The sequence below is a fragment of the Cyclopterus lumpus genome, chromosome 18, assembly GCF_009769545.1.
Source record: "Cyclopterus lumpus isolate fCycLum1 chromosome 18, fCycLum1.pri, whole genome shotgun sequence".
Classification (NCBI taxonomy): domain Eukaryota; kingdom Metazoa; phylum Chordata; class Actinopteri; order Perciformes; family Cyclopteridae; genus Cyclopterus; species Cyclopterus lumpus.
In genome coordinates this window covers 11,650,288-11,675,959 of record NC_046983.1, presented here as the reverse complement: position 1 = coordinate 11,675,959, position 25,672 = coordinate 11,650,288, and the positions used below count along the sequence as shown (strand labels likewise).

Sequence of the window (25,672 nt, the reverse complement as noted above, 5' to 3'; positions counted from 1 at the left end):
TATGAGAAACATAACAACACTGTGAATATTTTATAGCCACAATATTTGAATAAAGAGCTGCTTAGTAGAGGTTTATTTCAGCCACAGAATGAACAGCACATGTGGCAGCTCTGTGGGCTTCAGATGGACCAGAGTATAACAGAATTCCACTTAATAAATTAATAAAAAAATGAGATATGAAGATGTTATGGCCGGATAGAGTCAAATCAATTGCATGATGCCTGACTCTCAAGATAGAGCGTGTTGGAGACGATTCATCCAGCAAGTTTCTGCAGAGCGTTAAATATCAATGTTGGCATTTTCATTTTCAATTAATTATTCTAAGATACATTTCACATGGGAGGAATGACCATGGGATTAGGAAAAATACCTACTCTCCACTCTAATCATATTTACAAATAGCAAATCAGTGCTTTTTAGATTGTGTCACAATTTCAGCCAACTGGCTCGAACACAGAAATGTCAGACCTCAAACAGGAACTTTTATATTTAGGTCTCAAATTGCAATCCTTCAAAATCTAATATAATAAAAACAAACACAAGAAAGAGCCACGGCAGAAAAGTCATTTTTGTAGCATAGCTCATTTTATTGTTTAAACAGTTTTGCATAGGAAATATATCCACTTCCAGTAATTGACTGCAGTAAAAACAGCTGCTAGCAGTATAGGCTGGATATAACAGTAACAATCACAAAAAAGTTGAGCCTTTATTTACACTGATTTTAATCTTGTGGCAATTTTAGCCCCTGCACCAAATGTAACCAGCTTGAAGGCATCGCCTAATGCTCGGCATTTCTAAAATCAATAAAAAAAGGGATCTCAAGGCCTTCGCTATACAGTTCACATTGGACACCTGTGGCTCCTAAACTGTCAATGAAAAGATAAAAAACAAAAAAGGTTTCCAAAAAATCCTCTAAAACGTACATTCAGATACATACATAGACCTTTGCACACACTTGCAGTGTAACTACGATCACTACTGGAGACTGTTTACATATTGTTCTGTTGGTGTTGTTGTTGTTGTTTGTTATATATAATTCCACCATGATTCACAAAGTCAAAATGTGTGCGCATGAGGGACGTAAAAGTGCCACAAGACCCAAAAATAAACCAGCTCTGCAAAGAAAACTGGTGAGTAATCCTAAGAAAAGACATTAGTTCATCCTTTCATCGCTCTTAATGTAGCACTGACCCCCCCCCGCACCCCCCCTCCCAAAAAGAAAAAGAAAAGAAGAATGAACATTTCCTCCTTAAGTTTCGAACAAGCTTGATGTGGGCATTGTGTGCTGACATAATTAATAAATCTAAAACAAAACAAAAAAAGAACATCAAAGAAGTAATAAAGAGCATATTTCTAGATGAGTTTGCCACATTCGGTTCTGTGTGATGGTGTTTTTATCGTCACATATGAAAGTAAGTCTATCACATTTTACATTTATATACAATAGACACTCGGACAGCTTGAACAGGCACTGCATTGCTATCTTTTTGTCCTCTTTTGGTGAATGTTTACATCCTGTAAAAATGCTGGTTTTTATGTTTTTATAACAACCTGATGCCAAGTGACTAGCAGCCAGCCAACGTATGGAAGGTGTATATTGCTTATGAAGTATGAAAATGAAATTCTAATCTTTTCCTCTAAGTCTGCATGTTTTCGCCCTCTCAGTCCCGAAAGAGTGTGGGACATTTTTGATGAGCGGAAAAATCGCACATATTGTGCGCCAAAGGTCGTCCTCGCATAAAGTTGTCCTGTTTCACGATGATTGTAGTGATCAATGACGTAATACTTTCTAAAATAAGGTTGCTGTGAGTCAAAATACGGCTCTTTCTGGTGGGTGGAACACTGATTAAAATGTCGTAAAGTCACAAGAGCTTTTTTGACAAACTACAATCACACCCTGCGTTGTAATAGAAAAAAAAAACGTAACCATGCGCAAATACACTAGCTATTATCAGCCGGAAGGTACAATATCCTATTCTGAAGCACCTGCAGTTAAAGTAATGTTTGTTTGCAGTGTGAATGAAGTGTTTCCCAAATCACATCCGGCATTGACAGCATGTGGAATGTGCAAAATGAGTGATGCCAGAAATGTTATTACTGATTATTAAAGAGATATTTCAGAGAGTCGTCTGCATATGGACAAAGCAGACGGCTCAAAATTGTCCGCCCGAATCTGATCAAGATCGCATAGATTAATCGAGGAAGTTTGTCACTACAGATTTGACCCTGCTTCTCGCTTTAGGTCAGGTGCATTCTGGGGCCTTTTCTACTTGTAAAGTGAAGTCGCCCCCAGCTGCTACAAGAAACACACTCACACCAAGATCTTGTTGGACAAGAATTCACACCCCCAAAAAAATTAGATAAATCACATCACACTCGCTATGGCCACGCTAATGAAAGAACAACAATTCAAATATTCATGAAGTGTTTCCCAAATGGAAATATCGAAGCACTAACCAAGATCAGAAACAATAATAGTAATAATAATAAAAAAAGCCTTCATTGTTGTTTTTTATGGATCTGTATAGAATGTCCCCCCTTTTTTTAACTTTACATACAGAAATACAACTGATGAAAACACTTTAGACTACTAATCGGGAAAACCTGGAGAGTTCTAACTCAAATCCAGCCTCCAAAACAAAAACCCAGATTATTATTATTTTTTTCCTAAAATGGAATTGACTTAATTTTCCCCAGAACTGAAGATTTACAAATAAGGGCTTAAGAGGAGAACTCTCGAGAAAGTTTACAGTGTACAAACTCCTGTCCCAGGGCAGGCTTTTTTTTTTCCTTTTTTAAAAGAAAGACCCTCATCTTCTCTCATTGTGTTGTGTCAGAGGCACTCGATCACACATCCAGCTCACAAAGTCACACACACACACACACATGCACACACACGCTCAAGCTGCCACAGCCCACAGACTACCGCTATCGACGCAATCAGGATATTTACCTTTATGTACAGCCTCCTATTCAAATAAAAACCAACAGCACAGTGACCCTGACACATCTTTATCACATACACACACACACGCGCGCACACACACACACACACACGCACACACAGGCAAACACACCCACTCACAAACACACTTGGGGACAATGCACGTCAGTGGGCTCTCCAATGGCCAAAGGCTGCAAAGCACTTGTAGTTTTTTCTTTCTTTTAAAAGAACAAATAAAAGAATAAAAACAACAACAAACGACAGAACAGTGCACATCGAACGGGGTGACTTTTTCCAATTTTGTGTCTCTCTGCTTAAGATATCTGGGTGAAGACGGAGAGACAGAGCTTGACTTGAGGATTATTTTAAAAAATGTTTTCCGCTTCTTAGTCCCTCCCTCTGCTCACTTACAGCCGGAGAGCTCCCGGTACGACCGTCTCTCTGAGGGGAACAATTCTTTCACGATCGCAGGGAAAGAGTGCAAAATGCAGTCACGGCAGCATCGGAGGCGCCGCTCTCGCTGTGAGGAAAGTCGTATTTAGTTGGGGTATTTTTTCTTCTTTTTTTTACATTAAAAATGGTAAGATCATATAAATAATGCCCTGTAATACGCCTGAGAGATGTAGTTTAAGACTAGGTTCAAAACACTGTACGGGGGAAGAAGACGATTGCCTATGTGCTAGTTAAGTGCTATATTTTTCTTCTAGTGGATTCTATTTAAGCGTCTACCGGGCCACTGGACAAGTTAGAAAACGCCACGCTTCTGGGGCTCCAATATTGACTTCAACACACTCTGCTGGAGAAGTAGCTCAGGAATTGACATATGTGCATATCGTATATATACATTTATACAAATCTACTACTTAAAAAATACTTTCTAAAGGCTTGCTTGAGCCTGTCTGGAACTGATTTGGACAGGTCTCACTAGCATTAGTCGGTGTGTGATTGTTGCGCAGGTCACAGGCCACTTCACTGATGTGTTTAAGGCATCTACTTGGGAATTGCATTCGGTGACGTCTAGTCTAGTACGGCGTGGTATTCGATACGAGCAACAGTAACCGTCGCCAGTTGCGGCTTTAAGGGATCTATGAGAGAATGGGATTCTACGCAAAATGATTTCTTAAAATGATTGTCATACTCAAGTCAAGCCGTCTCTCCTGTGAAAGAAACAAACACCCCCAGCTCCTTCAAGGTCACATGCTAGCACCCCCCGGGGTGGAAGGTTGAAAGTAAGAGTCACAGTAGGCCAATCAGTGACTTTGCAGCCGTAGAGAGACCAAAGGTGCATTTTTTTTTTTTTCCATACAAGTACTTCTAGAAAAAATACCGCCCCTCCTCCTACCCTAAAACTCCCGAATTTAAAATACACTGGAACACGTCTCACCGTCATTCGGTAGGCCTGTATGCTAAAGAAAGAAGAAGAAAAGAAGAAAAATAAAAAAGACCTTGTCATACACTGCATAGAAAGCAGTCCCCACTTTGGTCAATAAAAAAAGGAAAAAAGACCCACAACAACAACAACATCATCAACAACAACAACAACGACAAACAACGATATCAACAAATTAAATGCATTACAATATTGTCTATCTCCAAACTAGCCTCTAATAATTGACGCATCTATAAGCACTACCTACATAGGCAAAACTTGGTATTGCATAATTTTCATAATTCTGAATTCCACCCTCCACAATAGTAATTGGAAGATGAACAAAATGAGCATTGAAAAATAAGGAAAACAAAAGATGACAGGTTATTAGAAAAAAAACCCACCAAAATACTGAAAGAAAAAAAAACAAAAAAACGCTGGTTGATTACAAACTTTAGAACGGCAACTATACACAGCCTTGATATGCAATGCAACTGTGAGATAGAGTAGTACATAAAGTTAAAAATCAACAATTTCATTCAGAGTACAAAACAATTCTTATCATAAAAATGTTAATTTTCTTTCTATAATGATAAATGCAGCAAAAACAAGTGTAGTGATGTCTCTATATTCAAAGGCAAGGCACGTAATGTGGACTATATGTCATCGTGCAAATTAAGAGTATTGGAGAGATTTTCCTTGTATAAATATGTCTGGACTGGAGAGGCAATGGCTGTGAACATGCCGTGCACAATTCTAGATTTCAGGGATTTGCCACCACCTGGATTCATAAATTTCAGTTTTCAACCTTGCACAAACTGTAGCTTTACACAGAAAGCCAACCGTACATTTGCATGAATTGTACATTTCCATGGATAAACACTTTGCATTCCATATATTCTTTTGTAAACACAAGCTTTAGAAGCTGATGGCCAAATGCATATGCTCTTGATCTTATCGTGAGCATACATTATTATTTTTTATTTTTTTTTTAAACATGAAATGCCATTTTTATACACTACGTGTGTGTCTCATTTCTTTACTTAAGTTCGGTTATTTTCCCCCCAAAATAAATAAAAAAAACCTCCCCGTAATGACGGGAAGGGCTCAAAAGAAGTGCTGGTTTTGCTCAGCGCTGCACAGGTAGCTTCGTGCTCGCCTTCAACTGCTTCCACGCTGGAGGTTTTTTTTTCTTTTTTTCTCTCTCTTGTGAGTAGACGGATATGTGACTGAAATCAAATTCAAATGTTTTCTTAAACATTTTACCCATAAAACCATTTAATAATTATCCCCCATCCTTTAGAGTCTTAGGGCTGACAGACTGATAGCTTCCCTTCAAAAATTCAATTGCACTTGCCTCTATCGAGATTTTCTTATTCTCCGTCTTTTTAAATCCTTTTGTAAAGGAGTTGCAAAATCCTTTAATGAGGGGTCCAATCTCAAGCCAAACGTTTAGTGTTTTTCGAAAACCGCATCCGAGAGTTCTCAACTCTTTTTTTCTGTAAGTATTTACGTTAATTCTTGAAGTAAGTAGTAGTTAAGAATAAACAAAGTCAACACATTTTCTGAACAAAGAGCCGTTATCACAGTAAACTGAAATCAAAATCAAAAAGAAACACTCTGAATTCACAATTATTTTTTTTTTTGTTTTTGTTCCTATGGTGTACACAGTGAATCGTTTGACGAGGGGAAGCCTCTTTTCAAGAGGTCTGATCGGAGAGCTTAGAGTCTCGGAGCCGTCCACCAGGCAGAAGGTGTTGATACGCAGACCTCTTCACTTGTGTGTGTGTGTGTGTGTGTGTGTGTGTGTGTGTGTGTGTGTGTGTTTGTGTGTAAAATCAAGATTGTACAACTTCTCTCAACATGGAAAAATAGTAGGAATTGCCGCTAAGAGACTAGAGTGTCATGCAATAAAACATTAAGGCATCTATACATCACAGTATTTGAATGGATTGAAAAGTTCTGCAAACACAACAACTGACTGGTGGGTGGTGGATTGGTGGGCTGGGCAGGGCGAGGAGACAGCAGACCTGAAGCTTTAGCCTTTTTTTTCCTTTCCTCCTGAACCGACCCTCTTCTTCACTTCGCGGCCAGTGTCCTTAATGGGAGGGGTGGGGGTGGAGGGTTAGGGGAGGGGGGTTTGGGGGGTCATGGAAGGGACGAGACTGGGAGGGGGACGATTGTGCAGCTCGTGCTGCTTGCTGGTTTCATCCGTGGCTGCGGACACCTTTAGTGCTAACTGTGCCCCGCCAACACCCCCGTCCACGCATTCTCCCTGTGGGGGTGGGGGGGGGGGGGTTTCATCCGGCCTCCGTGTGTTCAGTTCCCTGTCTCAGCGGGGACCAGGGGCTCACCAATGATGTTTATGCTGTAGTTCTGGTGGACATTTGTTGGCAGAATCGGAGTCCCGTTCGACACTTGGAATGGAACTAAGCTCGCCCAGGTACCAGGACTGCGGAGAGAGAGAGAGAGAGAGAGAGAGAGAGAGAGAGAGAGAGACGGAGAGATTAGTCACATGCCATTAACTTGTTTGTGCAGCATGCAGTCAAAATCAGATTCTTTCCTTCAATTCGCTAACAAACAGCATCGCTGCTCTGCTGACAGTCATCAAGGTTCAAGGTCTCACTTTTGTTTTGTTCAGACAGAAGAGGGGCGAACAAAAAGGAAAAATGGCAGCACTAGCTCATTAATTTAAGCTGAGGTGATTCCACTTGATTCCCAGTGAAGGGCATCATGTGAGAGGGCCGTGACGCAGAGGCCCTCTTCTCTGCATTGACGGCAGTATAGAAAAGCACCAGGGGGAGAGTGCGAGTGGTGGTGGTGGAGGAGGAGGAGGAGGAGGAGGGTGGGGGGTCCCCACACAAAGCTGTCCCATCCCTATTCATCTCACGCTAATGGCAAAACAACACAGTGATTGTTCCTGGGGAGCAACGGTGCTAACTGAAAACGCGAGCGGGAACAAACAGCATGTTGTTCCCGTGGGGTGCTGCTCTACGTAGATGTCAGATAATTAGCCCCCCCCCCCCCCCCCCCCCCCCACACACACACACACACACACACACACACCACCCTCTTCTCCCCCACAGGCCCCCAGTGTGCACTCATCTGACACCCTCTCACATCGCGCCCCCCCCCCCCCCCCCCGCTAAGTCTGAGAGGTACCTGTGTATTCACCCATATCTAACTTTCTAATCGACATGTGGATGAAGTCCTGGACGGATTCAGGGGGCAGCCGTGGAGGAGAGTGGGAAAGAAAAGGACGAGGGGTGGGACAAAGACAGTGAGGAGAAATGGAGGAGACACAAAACAGTGGAGAAGAAGAAAAATGTTCCGGTGGGGGAAGAGAGAAGATGGATGACAACGGAGGAGAGTGGTTTTCAAAAAGGGGGCAAAAACAAACACCAAAAGGAACACGGCTTAGGTCTGAAGATGCTGCTTCGCCGAAGTGGAACACGGACGTGATTCTTCTCGAAGCTCCATCATAAGACAACACCGTCTGCGCTCATGAAAGCCACTGATCAACCAGTCTGCATTTTATACAAATCACTAGTCGCTGCTCTTTTTACTTGAAACAATGGAAGTGCAAATTCAATTCTCCTCGTGGCCTCAAAGAGTCAGTCTGTCCAATAAAGACTCAAAGAAAGAACGACGATGTATTCAAAAAAAAGTTTTAGACTGCGTTTGAGTGTGCGAAGAGTTAAAAACCACCTCAAGGCTAATCCCCTCTAGCACTTTTTTTTTTTCTCTCCCCCTGTCCAGCCCGTCCTCATGCTCTCCTCTCTCTCCTGCTTTCTTCCCCCCTCCTCCTCTTCCTCCTCCTCCTCCTCCTCCTCTCTTTCACGCTGCCAAAAATCATCCGACAGGAAAGGGGGGATTAAGTTTTTCCTACCTTGCTGAACAAAGAGCGCACAGAGTGGCCAAGGGGCCGCGGCGTTCTCTTTTTTCCCCTGTTTGCTTTCTTTCTTTCTTTCTTTCTTTCTATCTGTCCTCCTCCCTCCTTTCCTCTATCCCTGTCCTTACGAGACTCCTCTCAGGTAATGGCGAACATTAGGGGGGACCACACAGCTACGAAAGGGGACTCGCGGGGGCCTTTGTGCGCACTAAACCGGCAGATCGGTTTTAATCTTGTTAAAATCGATGGCTGTCAGTCCGTATCTGCATCCCATAACCTAAAGCTGGGCAGGAGTTGTATGTAAAGAACTCCTGAAATCCTCCCATCTCTTTCTAATTGAGACTTTTTGTTTGTCTTAAAAAGCAGCGAGTGAGAGCTCCATCCAAAGACAGATGTACCTTTCAGTGATTGATGTTCTGCTTCTGGAAGTGATTTGATATGACGCAAACACATACGGTGCCGTATTGAAATTGCGTTTTTTTGTGCCACTCTACGGGAATTCTGGGTATTGTCGTTCCAATTTGTCAAGCGGTTCTTTTTCGCTGCAAACTCCTCCCTGCCTAGATGGTCAAGTCTGCTTTAAAATGCCACTTTTTCTATATATTTTGTCTCCTTACAAGTTGTTGCTTCATGTTCCTGCACTCCAAGCGGCTCTGCATAAGAACAATCTGACCTCGATTGCTGTATTTCCTGAGGTAACCTTCAAGATGGCCTCCCCGTGCCCTGTCCGAGCTCCCAAACCTCACTAATTCTACTCCCTGCAAGCACAGCCCGGGCATACAGCGTGCTTCGTTTAAGGATTAGCTCCCTAAATTAGATTATCTAATGGCATCTTAATGGATTGCTGACCCATTTCCTGCACAATGGCAACATGCGAGTCTGGCAGCGTTTTAATTTAAGGGCTAGTACTGAAGAGGCATAGCGGAGCGCTCCGTTTAAAGGGCAAGCCAGATGAAAGAGAAATCCCCCAGATTCCATCTACATGTTGAATTGTTTTACGTGAATAATCCATCATGGAGGGGGGGGGGGGGGGGGAGGAGAATAGAATGGGATTACCAGCCCGCCCTTTGTAACTAAATTAACTAAATTCAGTTGGGATCTATTTCATCTGCGCTCATTACTGTTCACTCGCATGTAGAAATGAGGAGTGAGCTGGTGTTGTGTGAGTAAAATAAGAGAGCTCGCGCTGCTGCAGGGGACATTTTCTCTGCTACCTCTGCCGGTCTATTAGGAGGCCTATTGAAGGGGGGTTCTGCTGTGCTCATGTGTGTTTGTAAAAGAGTTCGCAACTCCAGCGGGCACAGACTGTACACACACACTGTACACACACACACACACACACACACTCTCTCTCACACACACACACAGATGATCTACACTTTCATGGAAAAGGGGAAAAGAGGGGAGACGTAACAGGAAAAAGCTTAGCTCAGCTTCGGTGGAATAGTTCAGGTTTTTTCCCCCCCAGAGAGGGAGAGATACAGTATGGAGGCAAGGGGGGGGGGGGGGGGGGGGGGGGGGGGCCAGGGGGGACTTTCTGTAACTTGAAGTTAACGAGAGTAAAGCATGAAGTCAAACAAAGCTCAGCTTGTTAAAGTAAAACATCCTCGCGTGGCTAAAGAAGCTGACCTGAAATGACTTCAGCTCTTCTACATGGTGTCACTTTAATTGTTCTAATTACCGTTGTCAAAGGTTTGTGTTATGAAGTGAGAACATTTAGTTTTGGATCGGCTGTGAATCCAAGAGGAAAGCTTTTTGTTTCAAAACAAATTCAAATTTGGATAAATAAAGTTGGACAAATTCACACCACTCTCTTACATCTATATATTATTCAAGGGGGGTGTACACTGTAAAATAGAGACAAACCAATCATAATGCAATCCTAAGATTAGACAGCTCAAATAAGACAAAAGTAGAAACAACACATTATAAATTCCTGGGATAATTATACCGCAGTAACACAGCCACAGATCAGACAAATTAAGATTTTTATGTGAATTTATTTGTGAATTTTCTAAAATGTAAGAAACTAGAGCAAAGCTTGTATTATATGCTGTTATTAATGACAGTGTGTGTGTGTGTGTGTGTGTGTGTGTGTGTGTGTGTGTGTGTGTGTGTGTGTGTGTGTGTGGTGTAAGAGACACAGAGAGACGGCATGAAAGAATGAAAAGGTTACCTTTGCCAAGTAATCCCCAAAGTGTCGTCAGTGGCACTGGGGCCATAATGCCTGCCGTTTTGAGTCACGCTCCAGTCACACTTCCTCAGCTGTCAATTGAAAGCTAGCAGTCAGATCACTGGGCCAAGACAACTTCCACTTCAGATCACACTACAACTCAACACTGTATACACAAATGCATGCAGAACAGGCCTAGAGCGAGAGCAACAACAATTAGAGAAGAAGAAGAAGAAGAAAAAAAGAAAAAAAAGACTCCTAGCTGTTACTGACAATGTGAGAATAGTGAATGGAATTCAATCTTTGCTTGGGGGAAAAAAAAAATAACAGTACAAATCAAAGCTATGGATAAAACAGACAGGAAAGAAAAAGCATGCAATCACAGTTAGTGGTGACAGCTAACCTGGAAGTAAAAAAAACAAAACAAAAAACGGAGTTAGTTAGTCACAAGTGAGTGGCATAATATTGGTAGTTCACCCGGGAGTGGTTATGCTTTTGTAAGATGGTTAGCCAATGAAAGCCATGCAATCCACCGGATGCATGCGCCCTGTCGATAATCATTGCTTCACTGTGAGTGCACTTTCAGATTCAGGAAGGAGGACGCATGCCCTCGAGCATGCAGACTTTTTTCATTAGCTAAACTGTTTGTATTGATTAGGGGTCAAAATTACACTGAACTTAAACAGCACGCTCTCTCACACACACACACACACTCACACACACTCCTCTTTAAGACATGCCCAACCGTACATACAGATTACAAATTACCGCAAACAAAAACAGCCACACACAAACGGTGTCTCCTTTGCATGCATTATGCAAGCACACGTGTCGGCAATCCAGCTGAGAGCTATCTCTGCCAATACCAACGTAACCTTGCCCCCGTGGTCAACACATTCATTTGGTAATGCATCGGGATAAAACTGCACTGTTAGCACTCTGCGTGCAGCGGCAGACGTTTTGCAGAGGCTCTTAAGAGGGATTTAATCAGATATACGCCTACACTGAATATTCAAAGCCATTTGCAGCGGTCAAGAAATGTGTTCTTTCTCCTCCGAGCACCTGGATGGACACATCCGGACACGGCGATGCTTTCCTACTTAAGCCACACTTAAATACAGCGCTGTGCTTCGATTATGTGGCTTGATTTTTAGGCTAAGTAGTTGGGAAAGAAACAAGAGAATTCGAGGCCTTTCCAGGACGTTTTTCACATTTAATTATGTTCCAGTTTGATGTTTTATTTGATCAATAGCTGCTAAATTAACACTACAATAGGAAACAATGCATCTCGTTCCATCCAGTGTGTCGTCTCTGTATTCAGGGGAGGTTGCAAAACTAAGCCCCCGCGCCACTCTCGCACTCTCCAGCCTGACAAAAGCTTGGAGAGAATGTGCGGGTTGGGCCAGACGCTCGGTGCCACCGCTCCTCGAGGGGCTCGCCATCTGTCCACTGGCACCGGCACATCAGAGTGGCACGGGCGGCGGGGAAAAAGGGGGACTGAGCCGGGGAACGATAGCAAACAGATGCGGGCAGATTGTGGATTAGGATCCTTCCTTAGATAATACCAAATGACATCTGATCAGGGATCTTTCCCTGCGGAATGCTAGATGGTGGCGTTCCCTCGAGGGGTTAACCAAGGCGAGAGATGAATGGAGGGTTTTTCACACATTCGCTGCCTGGGAATCGTAGAGCAGGTGTGGGAGCGTGTGGTGGTGTTGTTTGGTTTTGCTGCTTTTGCTTTCTGTTGTTTTAAGCCGACTGTGCGCGCGTGCGTGTGTGTGTGTGTGTGTGTGTGTGTGTGTGTGTGTGTGCATGTATGTGTGTGTGTCCAAGTAAATCTATTTTAGTGGTGCTCTGAAAAGTGAAGTTCATGTTATTTTATAGTAATTAATTAATATATGATTATGTTTTAGTGTTTGTAATTAAAACAATATACAATGACTCCGCTGCTCCACAAATGTAATTCAAATTAATCTATTTTTCCTCTGTTTAAAGAAATACACAAAAAGTAGCAGCAGAGCTGGATGCAGTGCCAGTCATGGCCTCTGTCTGTCTGTCTGTCTGTCTGTCTGTCTGTCTGTCTGTCTGCCTGTCTGTCTGTCTGTCTGTCTGTCTGTCTGTCTGCCTGTGTGACAGACAGACAAATCCACGTTTAAAAACCTTAAATCTGTCGCCTTGCGTCCCTTTCCTAGCGAGCCCAGCGACAAACGGCTGCAACTAAACAAGTCAAAGTGTCGGTGAGCCGCACACATCCCACACAATAAACGTCCCCGTTGCCAGATGAGGACAAAGACAGAGCATTCGGTGAAAGTGTTGGAACTTGGCTCGGTGTCGGACCGCTTCGCCGGGCCAGACCCCAGGCCGTTAAATCATACCACAGAAAACAAAAACAACTGTGACAAGCAGAAGCATGATGAATCAATTGGAAGACTGTTTACAGTTCCTTAAGCTGACAAGAACACTTATTAATTTAGATATAGCATGCAGTCTTTTTCACGTTTGAGACTTTTTTTTACGCTTTCCTACTGTGAAAGACCCGGAGATGTGTTAGGTTAGTCTTTCCTAGGCCTGAAATACTTTCTGTTTGGTCTTGGTAGTGCAACAGGACCACACACAAGCATGTTTCAGGCGAATAAGAAAATGCCAACAAAAAGGAAACAGTATTGTTTTATGAACTGATCATACTGTATGTATATATGTGGCTGATTTAGCCCTCTGGGGGGCAAAGCTTTGGACACAATTCTGCCGCTCAGCTCTGATCAGACTGCTGCTGCCTTGTGTGCCTCACTGAGAGAAGTAGCAAGGCCACAAGGAAATGTGGAAGACAAACTGCGCGACATCACAGCCAAGTGAATCCTCCCTCTCCCCCTCCTCCTATTGAGTGGAATAAAAGCATCCCGTGACTGCTGACAAACATCCATCGATATGTATATTTTTTGTTTTGCCTACCAAAAAAAAGGGGGAGCAATAAAGGCAAAGAGAGAAAAAAAAAAAAAAAAAAGAAGGAAAGGAGTTCGGAAACAGAGGCCGGCTTTGTCATTTTCGCTAAACATAAAAAAAATGTTTTAAATGAGCTGAGGAGAAACCCAACGGTCATTATGTAGCCGTGTGCAGATGCATTCAATTAGTTGTGGTTGGAAAAGCCTTGGCCTGAGACCAGCGCTTTCAATAAGACGGGGTGGGGGAGAGCACCGTCTTCTGGTCCGACAACACCGCAAGACACTCACAATTACTCTCTCACGCACACACACACACACACACACACACACACACACAGGGAGACCACAACTGCCCTACGATATTCAGCCTGTGCACCGTAAATGAGTGTGCTGATTACATGTGCTATGTGTGTGTGTGTGTGTGTGTGCGTGTGTTTCTAAAGTAATGTGTGAAGGAAATAGAGCTGAGCACATTACACTCTCGAAGACACCCACACATCCCATCCATCTTCTCCTGACTTTCTTGAAAGAAACCTAAAGAGTTAGAAGCCTTTCTCTCCGCTTCGACTGCAGGTTTTAAACCCTAACACACACTCCAAATGATATCTTATTTTCTATGTTTTTGAAGATACATCTGCATGGATTACTGACAAGAAGGCGAATTCTACACTGCTTATAGAGTGTATACAATAAAAAAATTTTCATTTCATTTTGTGATTTAGGATCTTTCAAGGGATCGGAAGTGTTAATAATAACCTGAACGGCATCCTTATTTAATTTTTTTTGTGAAGGCTCAATCCTTTTGAGGTCTGAAAACCGTGTTAATTCTTTGTGCCAGTAGTGAATGCTATGCTTGACCTCATCCTACGAGTGCTCTGATCTGATCTCGAAGCGCCTAGAGGATCAAATTCAGAGTGCGACATGTTTTTGCAGGGAGGGCAGGGATTTCACATCTGATGCGCGGGGGAGACGGGGGACAGAAAATGAACGGATAAGGGGAGCAGGGGAGGTGAGTTCTGGAGGGGGGGGGGGGAGATCTCACCTGTTGCTGGTGGAGGAAAGCTGGATCTCTTGGGCTCAGGCCTACAAAACGGTTGGCCGTCGGGGTGCCAGGGGCTGAGTAGCCTGGGTAACATGCCATAACAAAAACACAAATACATGCTTTCGTTACAATTTGCATATCAGTAATTCACACGTAGCTGTTGCTTTTATCCACAGTGGCTTACCATCAGTCAACGGTACAAACAACCAATAGTGAAGAGCACGGGGAGTCCCACAAGCTTCAACTTTGGACACACTGCCATTCTTCAGTTATTTGGACTTTTTTTTTGTCAAGCATTGGGATACATTTTTTTTTGTTGCTTTTGTTGTAATTGTTTATCATTTAAATGTTTTTTTTTTTTTCTCAAAATGTTGACTTCCAGTCAACCCTGCTGCGATGAGGTAGATGTTTACTCAGCAGGTAATGGGTTATCAGTACCGGATGGCACAGACTCACCTTCTGTGGATGTGGTGATGGGCTTGGTGTCTGGCATGGAGAGAGAGACGGGTCGCACAGCGCCGTGGTGCGGGGAGGGAGCCAGAACTGGGGTGAAGTGGCCCGGGACCTTTCCGACCACCTGACCACTGCTGTTAGGCTGCAGGTACAGACGACAACAAGACACAGTTCAACGAGAGCGCTTTAAAAAAACCAAAAAGATTTCTTTAATTTAAAGATGTATTCATGCCAAACGTGTGTACTGGCTTGCTTCATCTCTGTAGTTAAGCAGCTTTTGTTGTGTTACATTTTGATGGTCATGAATTGATAAATATTCATATCGGCTTATGTTTGTAAATAAAGAAAATAAATCCTAAAACAGGTATGGTGAATTGAGCAAAAAAATAAATAAGAAGCAAGAACTGCATTTTGAACACCCTACGGGGAGGACAGGCACACTGTGGTCCAGTGGCTTATGTTTACATGATCTTGTTTGCTTTTAAATGTGCAGTCGGTCAGATCTCAATAAAACAAATGTAACAAACAACACTTTTTTTTCCAAAACGGTGAGCACTAAAGAGAACTAATGTCCTATCCTCGTTCCTGAAGTTCCTCTTAACTGCTCGGTTTGTCCTCACAAAATCAACCACAAAAGGTGACCGCACCGCTCACTCTTGCACCTAATAATCCATCTGAGGAAAAGATTTGAGTAAATTCAGTCGCTGTGGCTTGTCACAGTTTATACTAAAACTCTGGGGGAGGGGGGGCAAGAGGAACAATAGATCCTCAGTCACTGACGATGGATTTCCTACATGATTTTAAACAATGATTTTAATGGCGCTCATAAATGAAATTTAAAGGATTCCGGGGGCATGAAAAGACCGAGCGAGCTGTGGAGTGACCTGTTACAATGGGTGTGAACGTGCGAGCACAGAGAGCGAGGCGGCGAGACTATATATATATATATAGAGGACGAAATAAAGGAAGCTAGTGGGAGCTACTCTTTGCAGACGGCTGGAGACTGTCTGGGGCGTTCATTTCAGGGCCGCCCCGAGTTCAAAACTCAAACAGGCCTTTTTGGAGAAGAATTGTGTCCACAGGGTTCCCTTCGATGTGAATAGAATGTTTAATTAGAGTGTAATATAATCTGCGTTAAAGCAAGCATAAAAACATTCTGGCACTCAGCCATGGGATTATAAGCACTGTGTTATTTGCTGAGCGCCCCGCCCCCCCCCCCCCAACTGGTCTTCCAGCGTTCTCTCTTCCCCGTCAGACCCCACCTCACTAGCCTGCCACCAACCCCCCCCCTCTCTCCCCTTTCACCAGCACCCCAGCAGAGGGCCAGTTAATTCTACACAAGAGCCGGGCCCCGGCAACGGCAAATATTTACAACCTTTATCATTCCCCGCGGTTTTTCTCTAGAGTAGCAATCCCCCCCACCCCCCGACCATACCCCTCTGGCCTGCTCCCTGCTCTGGAGATGGAGCCGTCTACGAGGCCTTTGTTTACAGTGAGAACAGCGGGGATATAAAACTCACATAAATATCACCCGGCTCTCTCATCCATAGAGACGCCTGCTCTCTCTCCAACACACTGGCTGCAGTGTACGCCCAGAATATATAAGAGCCCTAAGCTATTTGATTTACTACGATGTCTTGATACAGTTTTTTTGTATGTCACGTGTGACTGCAATTGCAATAGTTTGGTTGACTTCTGGGGTTGTTGTTTTTAGCATGACTACAAATTTAAGGCTGAGAGCGTATACTATATACTACCTTTGCCAAAAGCATTATATCAAACCGAAAACATACGCTTCTCTGTCACATGAAGTTCAGTCTGGGGTTGTCTGCAAATTGAAACAGTGGTTTGATTTAACTATGATTTAACTCTTTTGCTTCTGTAATTCTAGGTTATTGGACCAATATTATTAATATAAACTTTGGTCAGTTTAGGGGCTTAAAATGAGACATTTGGTGTTTGTAATTTATTTAGTTGTCTTTCAGATTTTCGGGGGAAAAAAGCACTGCGAAAAAATTCTAATGACACAATGAAAGACCAGGAGCCAGTTTCAGATAAAAGAAAGAAGAAGAGAAAAAAAAAACAACAACAGCAAAACAGGATGATGTGTCTCTGCTCTATTACGTAAATAGTCCAATGAGGCAGTAATGAAATAATGACAAATGCATGCTATCATTTATCTCAGGTCAGACGGGAATAGAGACGAACAAAATAACAAAAGACTACTTGAGGCCACGGAACTCTCGCCGGAGCAGCCTTTCCGACTTCTGGCCAACGAAAACCGGCTTCTCCAAACACACGGAAATAAATCACTGACCTGGCTGCTCTGCGGGCTGGACGGGTCGTATGACGGCACGTAGCTCTTGAGGGTATCAGCTGGGTTGAGGTGGGGCGGGTAGCGGATGGTGGTGTGCGAGAAGTAGGGCGACGGCGCCGGGGGCAAGATAGCCGAGGCCGAGAACTGCAGAGGCGAGTGTGGAGGGGGGCTCCTCGTCGATATAACTGCAAAGAGAGACAGAGGGGTTGAGAGGATGATAAAGATTCCGGGGGGGGGGGGGGGGGGGGGGGGGGGGGGGGGGGGGGTTTGTTTGCGAGGGTTAAGCATCGGCATCGATTAAAACCCGTGTTCGGGAGGAAAAAGTCGATGAGAACTCCAGGTTTTAGCGAGGTTGAGACGGTGGTTAAAGTCAGCAGTAACTCACCACTGTGTCCTACACCTGTGAGGCCCGGGTGATGAGGCTGAGAGAAAGTGCTGAGTCGTGGTGAGGAGTCCTGCGGGGAGGTGGGGCTGAACAGCGGCTTCTCTGGCTTCTTCATGGTAGGAGAGGACATGTCTGCTGGTGGGAAAAAACACACACACACACACACACAAACACACACACACAAGCACACACAAACACATGAATACATGCTCACGGTCAGAACATTTCTACACGCCTTATTGATTATATAGAGTCTCAAAAGTATTTGATCAGTTCTTTCAGCATATTTGCACAGGACCAGATGGCAGAAATATTTACACCAAAAATAAATAAGTGTGTTACGGTTGAAATTAAGCAGAATTTGATCCGCGTGGGATTAGTATCACCAAGGGCACTCTTGTCTTTAGCGAATTCAGTAGACAAAAGGGAACGTGCATTTTGCAAATTAGAGACACCGCAAAGGGGTCAAAATCATTCATCATCTCTGGAATCATAACAAATCACTGGACATCCCTAAGAAATACGAGTCCTGTGAAAATTCGTCTTTTTGTCAAGTCTGAGCAGACAATCCAGTGTTAAGCAGCCGGTCGCTCAAATGGGATTTAAGAATTTTGAGACCCTCACGTAATCTCAAACAGAACATTACACTGTAACATCTGCTCTCTCCGCGGCCTTACACGGTGTCTGACAAGCTGCACTGTAATTCCCCCGTGAATGATCCCGAAAGGGTCGGCAGAAGACGTGGACATTTTTTTTTTAAAAATTTAAATTGAGCGTAGTATGCGCATGATCTCTTGAAAGTTGCACAATATTTGCTGCGCCGTTACTTTCAAGAGCAATGTTCTGCTGTCACGGCCGGTGCGGCTTTCCAATTTTCCACGGTGAGACAAGGCGTCTGCAGGGGAACGCGATAACAAATAGATGCGAGAGGCAACGGGGCCGATGTCTGCGCCGGCTTCTTCCGTGAACATTTGTCAAGTTTTTAAAAAAAACATTTTTCACAGATTTTTGGGGCCGTCTAACTTTCAAACCATCTATTTCTTTTCTTCCCCCCCCCCCCCCCCCCCCCCCCCCCCCCCGCCTTCCTCCAAAATAAGCTATATAAACCCTGTTGTCGAGGCATTCCCACCGTATTAACCGGCTTTTCCCTGTGACGACATGGAAGGATCCACCCGAGTGGCGAGAAGAATCCCTCTCCTCCAGAGCGACAAAGGTGGCTGGAATTCAGGGGGATTTCCCAGAGTTTGCAAGAGGATACAGGCTTAAGTGCTTTCATTTTTGTGTCAGAGGGGGAAATACCTCAGAGAAGATTGATATCACTGCTAAATGTTTCCACGTATAAATAGGAAATATTTTCTGTGGTGAAGCTTTTCATCTCTTGTGCTAATTAAATCCTTCAGGGAATCGACTGAACCGCCTGGGGAAATTAAACTGGACAATTAACTACCAGAAATTAAACAGTTTAAATAGTATAAACAACAAGTCCAAAGTGATTCTTCTTTCTTTTCCGCATTTAGACCAGCTGTGAATGTGTTCGCAACTGGTCTAAATGTCTTACGTTTTAATTCATGCAGTACTTTTCCCTAATAAAAGAAAAAGGAGAAACAATTTCTTCTTGTCGAACGACAACCATGTGCGAGAAATGACCGCCTGGCACTTGTGTCGGCCTCATATGGGTTTAATATCACCCCACTTCTCATTTATTCTCTCCTGACAGAATAATGGCTTTGGTATTGGTCTTTTGAGAGTTTCCTACCCACTGTTTTCCCTTCCTCCTCGCCCCAAAGCGTCTAAGTTTACGCAGAGCAATACTCTCAGGCCTTGTGCATAGGCACAAACTACATTTTCCTCTACCCACATTGGGCTGTGGTTTAAATCACTTTGTCCCATGAAATGTTTCCTACCACCTCTGTTGGTTAAAATCCAGAGGCAGCAGAGTGCGGAGAGAAGTCAGCAGAGAGTGAGAATGATCAGTGAGGCCTTAATTAAAAGGGTGACGGGCTCTGCTCTACACCAGGAGACAACGTAATGAGACATGCGAGCTGTCCCGCGAGAAACGAGCAGGCGGGACAGCTTGTTTTTATCTACACGAAGCTCTAACTTTTTCAATTTTCTTTTTGTATTTGTTCAGCTCTAGTAAGCCTTATATATATGAGCTCATTAGGTGAGCTTTATTTCCTAATTCCCTTCAAACTAGCCCTGTGCCTTTAAAATGTGGACATGATCATCAAAACGCCACTGATGGGGAGATTCCTCTCAAGTTCAGCCAAGATGCATGGACTGATTTCCAGGTTGAGAAGTCATCTGACACGTTTGCCCCGCGAGTCTAATAGCTCGGCATTTCTCTATATAAGCCCCCTCCTTCCCACAATGTGCTTCAGCTATCTGCACATGAAGAAAAATGATACACCCAACATTTGAAGACTCAAAAATGAGTGTTCAAATGTGCCGTGATAAGCAGTTGTGAGTTTCAGCTGGAACAGTTTGTTCTCAGACCGGAGACACTGCATTGTGGGATCCGATGTTTCCTTTGTGTGAGCGACAGGTGCGAGCAAACACAGATCCACATTCAGACAGCGGTTCAAATGGGTTCAAACAGTTATATGGCTGGCGAGGCCTGGGGCTATCTCTGTCATGGTATGTACTTTAAGAGGGTTGAACCGGTTCATGTGCAGAGAAACCAGATGCAGTCCCTTGGTGTACAGTAGCTTATGACAAAGCTGAGCGTTAAAGAGAGTTCAGCTGTTAAAAAGCAACGTGAGGTGCTCGCTTTGATGGAATCTATTTGCATGCGATGAGGGTGAAGCGAGTAATGCTCGCCTACCGCTCACTAAACTCTGTCAACATACTGTGGTCGCACGACCGAGCCCGATAAAAAGTGGATAAGGTCAAATAAAAACAGGAAAATCACCTCCTTCTCTATCGTGCCAGTTGGCCCGACTGCTGGCCGGCGAGCTGGGTGACGAGTAGAAGTCGGGTCCCGTCGGGCTGGTGTCCATGTTCTCCTCCATGTTGACGGTTTTGGGCCTTTTGCTGTGGGACATGGGGAAGTTTTATGGTTTAGCAGAGCCAGTCATTTATGCCTTAATAGATCACAAAATGGCTTGGTTGAAAGGATAGTTTGACATTTTGGAGAAATACACATAGTCACCGTGTCACCCTGAGTTAGACAAGAGGATTGATAGCACTCTCACAGCTGTATGCTAAAAATTAAGCTAGTGCTAGGAGACGGTTAGCTTAGCTTAGGATAAATACTAGAAGCCGTATTTCTTCTGTATTGATAATAATATACAATGTCTTCTCCCCTCCTCCCCCCCCCCCCCCCCCCGAACTTGATCCACAAGGCTTCGTTGCTGTAACCTCCACTGACCTGCCGGGAGGGGAGGACAGAGAGCGGTGCAGCCCCACGCTGGAGTTCAGGTCATGATAGTAGGGCTGGCTGGGCATGTCGGCCATGGAGAAGTTTACCGCAGCACCGTGGGTGATGGGCACTGCAGAGGAACACAGAGGAAACAAAGAGAGACAGTTAGTCTGTAATCACTTGCAAAGAAGGGAGTACGATGTCAGCAGTGTTGTCAAGACTCAGTGCTGCGCCCTCGCATCTGGAGGCGCACAATTAATTGCGAGATAGCTCGACTGACGGTTATTGACGCTTTGTGTTTAGAGGCCCTGTGTATCAAATTAAGCGCTCCCCATTTGCAGGTTAACTGTCTGACCATCGCAGACATTTCTGCTGAGCACTCTGATTAACAAGTCACCGTTTCCCCCCGATGCGGTAGTTGCTGCAGGTAAGGGCATTTTCACAAGGATGTTTACAGGAGCTGCATTTTATATATGTGGCCCGAAGAAGACACACTGAATATACACTAAATATTTAAATGGAAAGCAGTGAGACAACAGTGCTTTATTGCTAAAAGCACCAGAGGTAGGCCATTTTGTTGCTAAATAGATTCATTTGCAATGCATAACAAAGTTACATGAGCTCGGCATCTCAAAGTAAAGTAAACTTGAATCATCCACATTTGTCCTCCTCTTCTCTCTGGTCCAGAATAACCCTCAGCAGCTTCCTCACGTGGTGATTTACAGTGGGAAAGGTGTTGTTTTTCTCACTGCGGTCAAGGTGAGGGATATTGTTTCAAGGGAGGCCGCGCCAGTGTTTACAGAACAAAAGGAGTTCACCGCCCATCATCACTCTCTCTCTCTCTCTCTCCCCTCTCTCCCCTACGCCTCTCGCCCTTCAGCGTGCGGCCCCCGCGAGGCAGCCTGCGGCTCGAGCGGTTGGTTGGTTTGTGAGTCGATGAGAGGATGGAGTGTGTGGCGCCGTCTGTTGTGGTCTGAGGTTCACCACTGGCACGATCCCTCCGCCAGCCTCCGCCCTGGCAGCCCACTGCAGCCCTGGCAAAGGCCCCTACCCGCTGCTACCCACACCGAGCTGTCTGTGGAGGAATGCATCCGGCCCGAGGACGGCGAATATACAAGAGCATTGTTTTTTTTTTTCCTTCTTCTTTTCATTCATGGATGAGGATACCCCCCAACCATTTATGTCTGCGCTGGTTTCTCTTTACTGCCCTGTCTCTCTTCTTGGCACTTGGCGCCCCTGCCTGTCATCTCATTTAATACGCTAAAGAAACTGTGAATGCAACAATGACGCCGCATTCGCCACACAGCGCTTCTCTTAGCAGAGGACCTCGTCTCGCTGTACGAGGGGGGGGAAAATGTGACGTTTCGTCTGCCCGTGCACGTCCACATTTTCTGTTGACAAAACAGTCTTTACACTTGCGGGTGGAGGCTCCTGTTGTATTAATGAGCGTCCCCGTCGAAATGCTGGATTGCAAGTCAGCCTTGAACTCCGCAGCCCCCTTTGATGGACTTCAAAGAATGTCTCAACAACCCGGAGAGTCGGGAGAGAGGAGCGATGACGGACGAGCGGCTGCTTAGATATCTTCCCAGGGAGTGACCGGCTGAGTGAGTGACAATTCCTGTGTGTCCGTCGACCTTTTTAAAATTCCAGCTCGACTTCAGTTGGCTTTAGTGAAACCGGGCTCGGTCACATGAGAGCAAGCACGCCGGCGCAGCAGGCCATCTGGTCGTGGGGGGGGGGGGGGGGGGGGGGCAAATGAAACACCAAACAAAAACACAGCCTTTTCAAAGGGTATTCAGTTGTCAGTGCATCGAAAATGAGTAGGTTCTGCCTTTCAGAGCTTGATGTACGAGACAGCGGAGACAACCTGGTCCGTTGTTTACGACATCCGAAACACTTTGGCACGCCACAGGTGAACGGACATCAAGGTCAGCTTCAAACGCTATCTGTTGCTCTAAATCCCCGAACATGTGACGTTTTTTTTCTCTCCTTTAATATAATAATTCGGTGTGTAAAATGTGAGAAATTTGTGAAAAATAATCTGAATTTTGGTAATCACAATCGTGATTTTTCAAATTAGTAGCCAAATGACTCCAAACCCGGTTCAGGCTGCCTTTTGTCCTGACTGCAGCACTAAACAAGGAATTACACAGAATAAACTGGTACACACACAGACGTCGCGACACCGGTATTTTTCCTCTTAAACACAGGTTATTGAGGGTGACTGAGAGTCGTTGTGCACCGCAGGCATGTTCCAGAGCTAGAAGTACAGGAAAAGGGCACCTTGGGGCGCCCTCGGTTATCAAGAGGACTGCTGCAGGGACAACCGTTTAACGGTTTTGGGGGAGGGCAGACATGTCTCTACAGATGCACACAGGCTCACGCAGTCACGTGTTCTCTCACTGCAAAGCCGACTGGACGAACCGGATCCGCCGCACGACAGACGTGTGAAATGTGCGCATTTCAACAAATATACAGAGGTTCGCGGTAAAGCTGCGAGTGACAGATGTCGTTTAAGTGTAAGCACGCAAACATGCAGAACAAAGGCAGAGCTAAAGTTGTTTGCCGGTGCATAATTAGACCTCTTCTCAGGGCTCTGTGGGCGTGTGCAGACTGTGATTGATTGACTTCTCCCTGACTCTCATATTAACTCGGTTGCACCTGTTAGGACAGGGAAACGTACACCTTCCACATTCCTGTAAGTACACACGACTTTGTGCTGATGTGATTCCCAGCGAAGCCCCGCCCATCGTCAACGTGAGCACAGGGCTAATCAGTGGCAAGTGAAAGAATACCTGAAAACACCTGTGTGGGTGTGCAGGGTAGTTAGCAGGGGGGCGAGTGTACGATATGACGGCGGCTACTGTGTGTACTTACTTCTGGAAACTCGCACCAGTTCTGTAACACTGAAGACTCCGGATTTGATGAAGCTGTCCTCCAAGTAGACTGTGGACACAGGGACATACGGAAGATCATTATTTAAAGGCATGCTTGTTATTCATTGAACATACTTTCATACACATAATAAAGTTCTGTGGATGTGAAATCAAGAGTGACATTGAGTTCAATACGTCTTTCCAACGCTTCTCAACCATTCAGACTTTTCTGCACTTCAATAAAAAAGTTAAAAGGATCATATTTTCTGTCTGACTGAAACCCATAAAAAAAAAAAAGAAGTGCTTCATGGGTTGTGTTTTCTATAACATTTCTTAGATTTAGAAAGAGCCCAAAGGTCACACACAAACAAGAGGATTGAGAGACGTCAAAGACGAGACCACCACGCAGGTACAGACCCCGCCATCCCATAATATTAAACCAAAAAAAACGGTAAAGAGGAGGATTCACCAGTGTCTACTCCTGAGCCGAAGCACTTCATCAAGTATTTTTCACGCTTGTCTTTCTGTAGTCGAAGGGTCTAAGTCATCTGTATTTGATCCCATTGCCGTGAAATTTGAGCCGTGGATTGTTGACTTGAGTACGAGTGCATTATGAAGAAGAAAAAAAAGAAATGTCCGTTACCGCGCGTTTTTTTTCTTCTTCTTTTCAGTTGAAGTATTTAAACAAACAGCAAGTCATTGTGTGCGTTGCGGTAAAGAGTGACAGGACAGGTGTGGGAGAAGGAGGGAGTGACATGTAGACTCAAACTGAAAGTACAACGAACAAGCCCACGCTGAGCCCCAGGCGCGACGCGGCCCCTTTGATCAACCCCGCGAGCAAACACCTCATGACTGTCAACATTGACACCGTATCACACCGAGAAGCATCCACCGTTAACGAGGCATGCACCGGCCGTATTTAATCCGTATATTTCCAATGTAAATCGACAGTTTTTGGAAGCCGGAGTTCTTTTCGACGTCAAAATGTTTTTCTCCCGTTTTTTCCAATTAAGTATTTTTAGACCACATAATCAAAACATATATTGTTTACAGTGTTCCCGTATGACCTACCTAGGACTCACGACACTAATCAGAGGCTATAAATCAAACACGTTAAATAGCCAGACAAGTTATTGACACCGAAATGACCCGGACTCGGCTTTTATGCGATGCCAAGGGCACTCTGGCCGTGCCAGAAAGATAGGCGGGGCGGCTCCATTGGCACCTACAAAGCCTCATGCCTCCAGTGAGCCAACGGCTTTCGCAGAGGACTGTGCCACTGCCGAGGGCCTCCGAGGCTTGAGTCATTGGCTCGCCCGCACGTTTTCCTTGGCACCATGCATCGGCAGAACCAGCTCTTGAGGTAGACAACTAATTATACTTCTCAAACTATTTTCATTCCAAAGTCGTGATGACACAGCGCAGGTCAGTCCAAGGGAACGGCGACGCTGTCGGGAGAACAATTCCTACAGCTGGCTCACCACGACACACTCCGCTGCCAGCCATAGGTGCAACCTGCTGTAACGTTTTCCCACCAGTGTCTCTGTCTTTGTCCTTTTTATTATTCTTTAATGCCGTGTTTGATGTTGCCGCGAGGGCGATTGGCGGGCCAAATTGAATGATCCGATTTCATTTCATTCGTCCTCCTCTTCACACATGCACATTTGGACACCACGGCCTGAGCCAGCAAGGGGTGTCAAAAATGACTTCAAGTTTTTAATTATTATTTACAATAAGTGTGTCAGTTTGGGTTATCAAGTTTGGTACCGATGGCCCTTTAATGCAGATCCATTCACGAAATCGTCCTAAATCTGTTTTTGTTGTTTCAAAGGTATTACGTGGTATGAACCTAAGGCAGTACAGTACAGTTTTGTTTTTTTTTTGGGGGGGGGGATGGCTCCGATAGTATAGGGATTTGCTA

The 25,672-nt window shown here is 44.7% G+C and overlaps 1 protein-coding gene across 8 annotated transcripts in view; it reads right to left on the bottom strand.

Moving 5' to 3' along the window:
• Positions 1–563: 563 nt before the first annotated feature.
• The window catches only part of LOC117747633 (nuclear factor 1 B-type-like), a 63,249-nt gene continuing 38,140 nt past the window's right edge, over positions 564–25,672 (bottom strand). For 2 of the 8 annotated variants that reach the window (XM_034557017.1, XM_034557015.1), the window contains exons 4-12: positions 23,753–23,821; positions 20,885–21,005; positions 20,426–20,547; positions 17,515–17,649; positions 17,130–17,314; positions 14,816–14,954; positions 14,360–14,442; positions 10,382–10,470; positions 564–6,765 (exon numbers count right to left, since the gene is read on the bottom strand). In XM_034557017.1, coding sequence (XP_034412908.1) covers positions 6,633–6,765; positions 10,382–10,470; positions 14,360–14,442; positions 14,816–14,954; positions 17,130–17,314; positions 17,515–17,649; positions 20,426–20,547; positions 20,885–21,005; positions 23,753–23,821 — 1,076 coding nt within the window. In that variant the 3' untranslated portion in view covers positions 564–6,632. Of the gene's footprint in view, positions 6,766–10,381; positions 10,471–14,359; positions 14,443–14,815; positions 14,955–17,129; positions 17,315–17,514; positions 17,650–20,425; positions 20,548–20,884; positions 21,006–22,495; positions 22,598–23,752; positions 23,822–25,672 lie in introns of those variants that run through there. The other 6 variants (XM_034557018.1, XM_034557016.1, XM_034557021.1 and 3 more) reach the window with 4 other exon arrangements.